Here is an 11524-nt window from a genome sequence, read left to right as displayed (position 1 = left end):
TAGAAATAAACTGTGAACCCTACGCTTTAGTCCTCTAATATTTATCTATGAACCCCTAAGGTCCAGGATTCATCAAAAAGTCATCAAAATAACTCACTCTCGGCAGTGCAGCATTATATGTGAGAGAAAGTAAAGAGAAAGGATGCCTTTGATTTGTCCTAGTTAATATTCTGCTATTTCCTTCCATGGCAATCAAGAAAATCAGCATGCAGTTCAGCCTACGACAGGCAGGTGTTTATACACACATTATTTATGTACACACACATATGTATACTGGGTTATATATACACATACATATATACGTGGTCTTTTCTCACAAATAAACTTTCAGCAAACAAGTTAAATATAAATATACATAATTATTTATATTTAACTTATTTATATTTATATTTAAATATTTATGTATTTATATATAAATATTATATATTTAATATTTAAAATAATATTAAAATATTAAATATATTTAAATATTTATATTTAAATATAAATAAGTTAAAAATATTTTTAAGGATACAGCATGCATAGGAAAAGTTCCTATGAAAATATTTTATAAAATAGAACAGAAATATCAAACTGTATTTTCAGAGGGTTCGGCTGGAACAAAGACAGGATTTACTGACGTGAACAGGAGAAGTAATCGAGCAGAGCTCCCTTTTCAGTCTCACCTTATTTTGCTTCTTCATCTGTTCCTCAGAATAATTTGCTGTACAGCTTGGCCCCAGGGTTCTAAATTATAGGGGACCTTGAGTCTTCAAGACTGAAGCATTTGTTCTTTTACTTAAAGGCAACTATATTAAGTTACTGAATATGTCTGAGCAGAAAAGAAGCATTGAATTGTGAGGAAAACTTTAATTTCTAATTACCAAATTGAGAAAAACATAAGTACATCATACATCTTGTTAACTTTTCTTAGAATGAGCAGTATAAAAAGAAATCATTTTATATAGCAGGGGTGCCAGTAATAAGCTGGCTTATTAGTGAATAAAGTATTTACACCATTTAGACAAATCTGCCTCATTATCACTCTCTGACTTACTGCTATCACAGTAATAAGTAATTATTTCCTTTTATATTAAGTCTACGGTACAATATAATAAATGTGATTCTTGTCTGGAGTAACTGGCTTTATCCAAGCCAGAAAAAAAGCACATTATTGAAAACTCCTTTTCATATTTAGAGGAAGGACTATTAACCAAATATTTGAGCATTCGATTTTGGACAAACATTTTCAGCTCTGTTCAATTACTGTAGAACCAGGATAGAACGGGGCTTTAATTTTCAAATGATGGTCTGGGGAGCCCTGCCAATGTATGTACTTCTTGGGAGGTTCAGGTAGAGCTTGGCATCACCCAACAGCAGGTACCAGAGCCTGCTGGGACCCCAGTGTTAGCCTCCAACTGCCTTTGGGGGAATGAGAACACGGCAGGGTGGAAAGACCAAGGACAGAAGTCAGGCACACCAGGCAGAGGTCACTGGAAACAGGGAAGAAAGACAGCAGAGCCCAAAGGAGAAAGGGAGGAGGTGGAAGTGAAGGAGAGGAAGAGGAGAAAAAAAAGCATTTGAGAGGACATGTGACAAGGTTATCAAAAGATGAGATTGATGATCAGAGGAAATACAGGAAATATAGACAGAATGTTTAAGAAAACATAGGAAGATATCTCATGCACAACAATTTGAAGACAAGGGGATATCTGACTGCTTAAATTTTAAATTTCTAAATTTAAAGGAAAAGCTTTCTGACCTGTGCCCACAGTCAGATCTAAGTGGACTGCTTTGGCTGGTCCTCACAGCCAAGTCTCATAGACCACCATGCCCACTCAGGGAGCATCTTCTTGTGAAGGGAATATGCAAGTAAACTTTTGTAGTGCATTTTAATTTGTGGTTCCATTAAATTATATAAGAAATAGGGGGGAAAAAACCTTAGATCCCATTGTCTTGAGCTCATATAACATATTTAAAGGCCTTTAATTGATGTATTCCTTAGTCTTTATATTATTACTCCGAGGTAGATGGGAGATCTGTAGTTTGATCCCCGTTCTACAAAAACAAAATCAAACTTAAGACAAAGAATTAAATCACCTCTCCACAAACTCTAGAGTAGAATGATTTGCCTCAGCTGTCCTGATTGAATCAGATATGAGAAGACTACGCTAATTCCTTATGTTGTGACTGATGAAAATGTTTAAAGTTATCCGAACTACAAGTAAGTTCAATTTGGCCAAATGCAACCACATTTCAAACTTAATACCCTGAGTGCAAAACCGGAAAGATTATGCCTTTTACTTCCAGTTTTCTTTATTTGACTATCTCCTTTTATGCTGAACATTAGCCCATAACTGCTGTTGTTTGTTGACATCATTATTTTTGCTCATACACTTTGGCTAAAAGAGTGTCCATTTCCACAGGCAAAGAGTCAAGAGCTGCAAGGCAGAGCCCTCCTCTCCAGTCCGGCTTCCACAACGGCAAGCCTGAAGGCATTTCTTGGATCCTGCATTCCTGGGTCTTTTTGTGACATCATAAATTCAGTAGCCAGTCAAGTGTGGCACAAAACCTCACGCACTCTGGGGAGAGAGAAGGGCAGTAGACACACTTCTTGCCTTCAGGGCACTTCACATGGCTGATAAAATTGTCTGGTTCCTTCTTTTTAAAACTTGCTCTTCTTCAGCTCTTCTGCAGGAGTATTACTCTTCTGGTTTCTATTTCTTTGTGCCAATGTGTTATTTTCTCATTATTATTTTAAATACTGAACTAAATAAACTCTAGAGTATTGCAAATCAGTACTTCCTCAAAAAAGAATGTGCTCATTTAGCCCATGATTTACTATTCCATTGGCCTTCACGACAGAATAAGCAAGATGAGACTTTCTAAGGTAAAATTTTTACAAGTTATTTAAAGTAAATTCTGTGGTTTTAACAGCCCAACTTGAAGTGAAATCTCCCACAGAAATACAGCAGCGTTGGCAAAATCCTCAGCAATCATGGAGCCTCAGAGCCAGCATGACAACATGGGAGGAACAGGATGCTGAGTCATAAATGTGACTGAAATACAAATAACAAAACATGTGGCTTTCTAGTCTCACACGATGCTGGAAGACAAAACTGTCAACAAACTACCTTATAATATGCAAGAGGAATGCCAAAAGTGGCCACTAAATTATGTGTTTTTCCGTAGCCATGCAGCTATCCTGGCACTTTGGTTTTTGTTTTTCAGATTTTCGTTTTTTATTGTCTGTAATTTGGCATGAATTGTGAGCTTCTGGGGCTCCTCCAACATGGGACTGAAAAACTGCTGCAGCTGAAAGGACAAAGAGATGGTCAGGCAATCTAACTTCTCAATTAGACAAAACAAGACAGGGTTCATGCTAAGTTGCAACATGCTTTTGCAAAAGGCTGATGACAGCTGGAGTGGGCAGAAATCTGTCAAGACCACCTACCCTGAAGAATCAGATATGGACTGAAAGCTCCCTGAAGTGGGACTTCCATCTATTTTATTCACTGTTCTATTCCCCAAGCACCTAGTAGGTGCTCAATAAAGATTTACTGAATGCATAATGGATATCAAACAAGATTTGTGGACAGAGATCCAGTGAGATCTTTTTTCATTTCAAAAGAAACTTTGCAACTTTCAAAGCTCAAAACTGGCATGCAACATTTGTGTCCTCACAGATATTAACCTTTATTTAAGAATATTTAGATAGTGGATTTGTTCATTGGCTGAATTCCTTCATTGGATCAAACATTCAGCTATAGGAACATATGCAATATTATGTACAAGCCAGACCTCAGTCGACTTATTAGTTATATTCCACGTCTATTTCTCTGTCAATGAATTAGAACTCAGAACATGAGAGATGACAGCGTACCATGCCAGGTCACAAAGTATCATCACTCAGACCCCAATGCACTTGAATTGACTAGTAATAGGGCTATCAAGGCTACTTACACTGTAAAAGAAGAAGAAGGTTCTAGGAAAAAGTAGATTAAGGAACCAGAAAAACCTCCCACCATCTCCCACACCTGTCCACACCTGCCAAGCAGTGAGAGCCACGTGCCCACAGCCCCATGTGATTGCGTTCCTGCAGCGGGTGGGAGGGGACTGAGGGTCTGTGGTGTTCTAGGTGACATTTCCTTTGCCCTTGAGAGCACGAGTGAGACCAGGCCCCAGCAGGGCAGAGTGTAAGGAACAGAGCAAAAGCAGCAAAGGATGTACAGAAACCGTACTGGCAGAGAAGAAGGGACTTGTGGGACTTTGTTTTCATCCTCTTATTAGTAATTATTTTTTATGTTATCATGTGAATTAATACATTATAGTAGGACTGTTGGGCATTAAACGTTTTTTGACAAGGATTTTCATAATAGCTAACTTGTTTTTAAAATTGCAAAAATTTAATCACTGCTAAATCCACTTTTGCATTTTTTTATAAACTATCAGTGCCTACAGACTTTTCGAACTTTGAAAACTGCTCAGTTTACACAACCTTTATTCATTCATTAAACAACAAAACTGCCTTCTGTGGAGACAAAGACAGATGGATGCACTTTAGAAGACACCCACACAAACTCAGTCTTGATTTTAGGAGCTTCCCTTACAGTGTTGCTGGGTGTGCCCTGCACTCTCCTGTCCAGGAAGTCCCCATAAATCAGGTCCTGACAGCTCAGCCTCAGGCTAGCCCAACTGAAACAAAAATAATTCCTCTGGGATTTAGCGGTGCATCCTCTCTCTCATTATAACAACTACAGAACTCACTGCTTCTCTTTCTCTTGCCCTGGATCAAATTTCTGGCCTTTACAACCCACGCATTTATTTGTTTACTTGCTGAGGCAGGGGAGTTGAATTTCCTTTCTTATTTACACAAACCCTTTCTATTTTTATTAATATAGTTTCAGGCCATGGTTAACTTGTACTCTTGCATTTTTTAAAAATATGTAATCAGCTTTATTGCAATAAAATTTATGTACAATCAACTCTATCCACTTAAAGAGTACAAGTTGAGCTTCGCTCTTTGTACACACCTGTGAAACCATAGCCACAATCAAGACACAGACCATTGGCATCACCCACAAAAGTGTCTTCAGGCCCTTTCAGGCCATCCCTCCCTATGTCCCAGGCAACCACTGATTTACCTTTTGTTACTATAGATTAGTTTGCATTTCCTGGGAGATGTCTGTATTCTTTTACTCAGCATAATTATCTTGAGATGCATCCATGTTGCTACACAAACTTGGTTCCTTTTTTTAAAATTTTATTGTGGAGCATTATTCCATTGTGTGGATATATTACATTTTTCATGTCAATTTGCCTATTGAGGGACATTTGCATGGTTTCCAGTTTTTCACTAATAAAGCAAATCATTAGCGAATAAAGCAAATTATTTGTGAATAAAACAGCTATGAATGTTCAGGTACAAGTATTTGTGTGAACATGGGTTTTCATTTCTCTTCAGTGAAGACCTAAAAGTGAAATTGTGGGTCACATGTGTCTAATTAACATTTTAAAATATTGCCTGTTTTCTGAAGTCATTGAACCATGTTACATTCCCGCCAGTAGGGTAAGAGGGTTCCAGTTGCTTTACATCTTAACTAACCTTCGGTATTGTTAATCTTTCTAATTTTACCTACGCTCCTAGGTGTGTAAAGGTTGTACTTATATTTTACTCTTGTTTTATTTTGTGGGTGTGTGGCTTTTTGTAGACATTAGCTTTCTCCCCTCAGTTTACCTCAGTAATAGGATTCCCCTTTTCTTTCCAGAACTACCCCTCGCCTATCCCAGTGCTTGTGGTTTGGATAGGGCTGGTTCCAAATGTGGGCACATGACCCAGGCTAAGCCAATCAGAGTATTTTATTTCCTCTGGACCCAGTGATTGGTGCATCTGACCCAAGTAGGTCCAACCAGAGCAGTTCTCTCAGGGCTGGAACTTGAAGCTGGGTGAGAAAGGATTGCTCCTTCTACAACTGAGGGTGCTAAGGATCATAAGCCTGGAGTTATGCTGGCCTCCATACGGAGAACGCCTGCCTAAGAAGAACTTCAGTCCAGAATAAAGAAAAGCAAGCCCCATATTAGGTTGTAGAACACAGATAAAATTAAAATATGGTCTCAGTCCTCAGGGAGCTCATTTTGATAGAGAAGATGTATTAACACACTGTTTACTTTATAATGTGGTAAGTGCTATGATGAAAATATTGGTAGGATGATTTGGGAGTATGGAGGAAGAAAGGGTATACATCAGTATAAAAATTCCTGGAATAGTGGTGGGAACAGGGTCTTAAAGAATGACTAGGGCCCTGGCTGGTGTAGCTCAGTGGATTGAGCGCGGGCCTGCGAACCAGACAATCGCGGTTCGATTCCCAGTCAGGGCACATGTCTGGGTTGCAGGCCAGTTCCCAGCAGGGGGCACATGAAAGGCAACCATACATTGATATTTCTCTCCCTCTCTCCTTCCCTTCCCCTCTAAAGATAAATAAAATAAAATACTTCTTTAAAAAAAAAAAAAAGAATGACTAGGAACTGTCCAGTCAAGGACAGGGCTGGGGAAAGCACCCCAGGGGGAAGGTAGTGTGTTCCTGAAATCTAGAAAATGTGAAACAGGATTACCTCAGAAAATCTATTACGTGGTAAAGTACAGCTGGAGGGAAGCGTCTGCAGGTGTGTCTCTCTAGCTTTCTGATATTCAGTGGCAAGGTGGGCAAAAATGGAATCATGGAGGAAGGTAGGGGCCAGCTTATTAAGGACTTCATGTGCCAATGAGATTTTAAATTTTCCTAAAAACTGATAGGCTACTGAAGCTTTGGGGGTAGGACAATGTTCAGCAGCAGTGTGAAGAATGGATGGAGCAAGACCAGCCTGAGGCAGGGAGCCCGAGCCAGAATCTAGGGCAGTAATCTAAGTGAAAAAGAATGATCTCCAACCCTCAAGAGCAAGACAGAATAAAAAGAAAAACATCTAGTGCACAGTTATACTAGCACCAAGGGAAGCATAGAATGTAATAAATCAGATAAGCATATTATTTTTAATTTTAGCAACTCCAAATGACATAAAAAAGTGGCTTTCAAAATATTATAAATCACAATATCTAAAGTACTTACCTCCATGATCTGTGAATCTGTACTTATGGTTCTCCCTATTATATACATTAGAGTAACTAATGATTGAGTTCCGTACCTGCAAAACAACAAGATGCTAATCAAGGTCGGGAAATCTGTTGCAAGACAAAGCTATATTTTCTTTGCCTGAAGAATGCTGGTCATAGAGCCCCTTTTAATTTTTATCTCCAAAATCTAAGAGAAAACCTGTATGAACTAGTTTGCCTTCATCTTTTAATAGAAAATCTAATAGCACTAAAAAGTATTTATAGTTTAACACTGATTTGTATAACAGTTTATAGTTTACTTGAGTGTTAAAAGTTCTTATTAAAAACAATAACACTGACAACTGTTTTTATCTTTTTAAATGAAGTGGTTGGAATAGATGTCACATACCTCAAATTAAGAAAATTTATAAGGGAGTAAATAAATATGCAAATTATGCCCCTTAAAAACACAGTAGTTAACATGGGATCAGTTTCAGAAACTCTGACTAAAATACCCTGAAAGCTCATTTAAAAATTTGCATGTACATATGTTTCTTTGGAGAGAGGAGCCATATCATCTGAGATTCTCCAAATGCTGGTGATCATTCAGGGCTAAGTTCCTGGCTCTGCTCTACTCAGGCTCCCTCATACAAGCAGGGTCGCTGAAACTTCCTTCTTAGTTCAGTGTCCCTGAATACCCAGGAAGAATCATCTTTTAAAAAGCCACAAAGTGTTGCTATAGAGAAAACAGATACATACCTGCCCAAAGTGGTGTTCTGGCTAAAAAAGTAAATAAAGACTTTGGATGCGTTAAAAAAAAAAGAAAGAAAATTAAAATAGAGTCAATATGGACAGAACAAGAAATGGCTGACATGCCTTGATAGTTAATACACACTACTGATTTATTTCAAAAGTGTTTACTTGAAATTAAAAGTTGTGAGAGGTAGTATTGGCATAATACACAAACAAGAGTGAGAGAAAACAGTGCTTTTGTTCTGTTTAGGTTCCCAGCTATAACGTAAACTGTGTCTACTTGAGCACAGTGGAGGACAAGAGACAATCTACATATAATTCAGACAAGCAGACTTGTTTCTGTGGGGAAAGTGGGAATATTTCTTAGCCCTTCATTTTTATTGGCCAGATATAAAAAGCCTATGAGATGACTCAAGAAACTTGGCAAAATTTGCAAAGAAACCAAGTTTCCAACCTTTAAAAAAAAGTGGAAAACTATCTAGGTTAATAAATATGTGATTTTATTCTACCAGATCTAGAAGAAAAATTATCCCAAGAGGCAGGGCTCAATTTGAAGTTACCTTAGGCCACTTTTAAACTGTGAAAATGGGGAATAACATATAGTTAGGAGGCATTGTTCTGGACAGTGAGTGAGATAATACATGCTGAGGCACCTATCCGAGTCCCTGGACACCTCATTCCTTCCTGGTCTTGCAAGCTCCAAGAAGAGATGTTTTTGAGACAGAGAGGATCTGTCACTCTTGTGGGGAGAGCAATCCTTTTGAAATATTACTGAACAAGAATATACACTTTACAAATAGTTTATCTCCCAAGTAGTCAAATGCATTCTAATTACCATAAAGACAAGAGCCAGTGGGTGTCAGCATAGATACCCCTTTAAACATATTGATAACATTCAATGCCAGCATGGACACAGTGATTTGGATACTCTACTCTGGCTCGCCCACTGCCCCTCTTCTTTCTCCCATTTCCTCTCCCCTCCCCTCCCTCTCCCTCTTTCTGCTCTGTCTGACTTCCTGTGGCAACCACAGGGTCACCGAGGCATCCAGTCAATCCAGTGACAGGCGGTGGGAATGGGTCCACTCCAACATCTCAACTCACCCAGTTCCCCAGTGCTCCTATTTAACCCTTTCAACTCTCTGTTCCTTATTATAAAATACAACACAGTGCAAGTGAAAATAAGTACAGGTTTCAGGATTAGGACTTTAGGCAATATAACAATATTTGGAGGAGAAATCAAGTGTTCGGTTGAAGAAAGGGTAAATTTCATTTCAGACCAGCTGAGTTTGAAACTGATTATTCCTTATATATTCAAATAAAGCTAGGGTTTTCCCATAGGCTGTGAAGTCCACATTGATTTAAGAAAGCCAAAAGCCAGTTAACAGGGATGTTCAGAGCACAAATATAATTTCTACCACATTCAATAAAAAGTCACAAAAATCCTATTGTTCTATCTCTATCCACACATTCTTCCATAAACTCTATCCACATCTGCATTTACATACTGATTTTCCAGCAACCTGAGGGATGTCTTTACAGACAGTGGAGCTTCCTCCATTTAGATCAGTGCTCAGAAGACCATCTTTGGTTTCACAGTGAATTAATTACCCTTCCACAACCAGTGCAGTGCGTGCACCTGGGAGTGAGGGAGTGCCTGTACCTGGGGGTGAGGAGGGCAGGACCAAGCTAAAGGTGTTCTACTCAACCAAACACTCTAAAATACATTTTCAGGTTAGGCCTCCTGAGACAACGCCTGAGCGTGGATGAAGGGAGCAGATGTTCCTGAACTGCTACTGGAAGTGCACTCAACTTCACACTTGACCTGCCCTCTCTCCTCCTTAGTGCCCTCAGCTCCAGTCAGTGACCGTGACCAGTACCAAGTCAGTCTTTCAGTCCTTCCATGTGGAAGGTGACTTTTTCCAACTCTGCCTGTTCCCATCTCACTCAGTTCCCTTTCTCCCTTTTGAATGCCCAAAGCCCGCTCCACCTCCATCTCCACATTCTAATCACTTTATATCCCTGACAACAGCTTAATCTAACTGGGCCTTGGCATAGAAAAACCAAAATATGTTATTACTAGAAAGAACTTTAGGTCAATCAAATACATGTTATTTATTTTATAGAAGAGGAAGCCAAGGCCTAAATGTTCTTAGGCAAACAATGAATAGGTGTTGTTCCAGTTCCAGTTCCAAATGAGAGGTTTGAAGGATGTTCTCATCTGTCTTCCTCTTGATGCACCTGATCTACTAGCAAAATGGCATATTGTTTACATTAGCCTGTGTAGTATGTAGCAGGACTACAGATGTAAGGTGCTAGGTAAAGTCTATGGAAAACTAGATTTCCACCTACAGGGCTTCTTGGAGCCTTCATGGCTCACATACACTGTGAATTTACAGGGTTAAAACACACAGTTTCCAAACTGATTGGGCTATTGTCTTCTTGTTAACAGAAGGCTTATCACTATCTTGCATGCATAATGCTCAGCAGAACATACTGGAGAAACACTAATTTCAGTACCAACTTGCAAGTGATTAGTTACATGTTTAGCAAATCTAAAATAAATCCTTTCTACCTTTATTGGTAGAAAATAAATGGTTTGTGCTTAGTGTGAATATGGCCTGTGGCTGACAGGTAGCATACCACCTCTACAACAATACATAACAATCCTTAACACCTACCAGGACACACCAAGTGCCAAGAACTAGTAAATACTAAGTCTGGAAGTAACTGTGAACCTGTGTCTGCCACAGGGTCCCGCAGTACTTCCAACAGAAGGGAGAATGTGACAGCCTGTGCTGATTACAAGGCCTCCAGGCACATCATGCTGTATTTCTTAAAGAGACTGTTCTCTCAACATTTGAATTACAAAATCACTACTAGGTAGTTCAGCAGAATGTTCTGAAAGAGGACAGTCAAGATCTGTAGCGGAAGTGAATGACCTTGGGCAGCAGAGGGCAGATGGCTTCACAGACCTGGCAAAACCAGGCATTTCAGACCCCAGAGTAAGCCTGGGGCTGGAGCTTTTGTTATAAGCTGCAGGGGGAGATGACAGACACCAGCAGACACGCTTGTGAGGCTGGCATCTCTGAAGCCTCATGGAGCAAAGGGACCTACGGAAAAAATTCTGATTTATAGGCCAAGTTCCAAATTCCCAGTGAGAAGTAGGAGCTAGGAAGGAGGGGATTATCTTTAATAATTTTCAGCAAAAAATGAAGACACCATTTACCCCAACGTCTTAGGGATCCCGGGAAACTTAAGGAATGCATAAGGCCCCTGAAGCAATGAACCCAGAATGATGAATAACTTAAAACAGGAGGTAAAGGCAATTTTCTCAACATGTGAGTAGCCTATGTATATTCTACTGGTGAACCAGTAAATGGTATTATACAAATAAGCTGTTATCTATACACAGATAAATTTCTGATTTAAAAACCACATTATTTGGTGTTGTAATGATCAATAAATGTCCACAAAAAACTATCCCATTTCATTATTTTGTTCTTTTAAAGAACTATACTCACGTTCTTAAACATTTTTATTCCAAACATACCTTCTGTTTCAAAAGAACTTATTTATAAAAAGTATCTTCCAACTTTACAGGTGCTTGGACATGAACTATTGGCTACACTGTAACTGCTAACTGTACAGTGTGTGATTATGAGGCATGTGTGATTAAATAACATTCTAGAAAGACTAGCCAACAAG

At 39.0% G+C, this 11524-nt stretch overlaps 1 protein-coding gene across 1 annotated transcript in view; it reads right to left on the bottom strand.

The window, feature by feature from the left end:
• Positions 1-601: 601 nt before the first annotated feature.
• LVRN (laeverin) overlaps positions 602-11524 on the bottom strand; it is a 55421-nt gene continuing 44498 nt past the window's right edge. The window contains exons 19-20 of the mRNA XM_037141792.2: positions 7083-7158; positions 602-3294 (exon numbers count right to left, since the gene is read on the bottom strand). Coding sequence (XP_036997687.2) covers positions 3154-3294; positions 7083-7158 — 217 coding nt within the window. The 3' untranslated portion in view covers positions 602-3153. The remainder of the gene's footprint in view (positions 3295-7082; positions 7159-11524) is intronic.

The sequence above is a fragment of the Artibeus jamaicensis genome, unplaced genomic scaffold (genome assembly GCF_021234435.1).
Source record: "Artibeus jamaicensis isolate MK-2021 breed Jamaican fruit bat unplaced genomic scaffold, CSHL_Jam_final contig_402, whole genome shotgun sequence".
NCBI lineage: Eukaryota > Metazoa > Chordata > Mammalia > Chiroptera > Phyllostomidae > Artibeus > Artibeus jamaicensis.
This window is presented reverse-complemented; position numbering and strand designations above follow the sequence as displayed.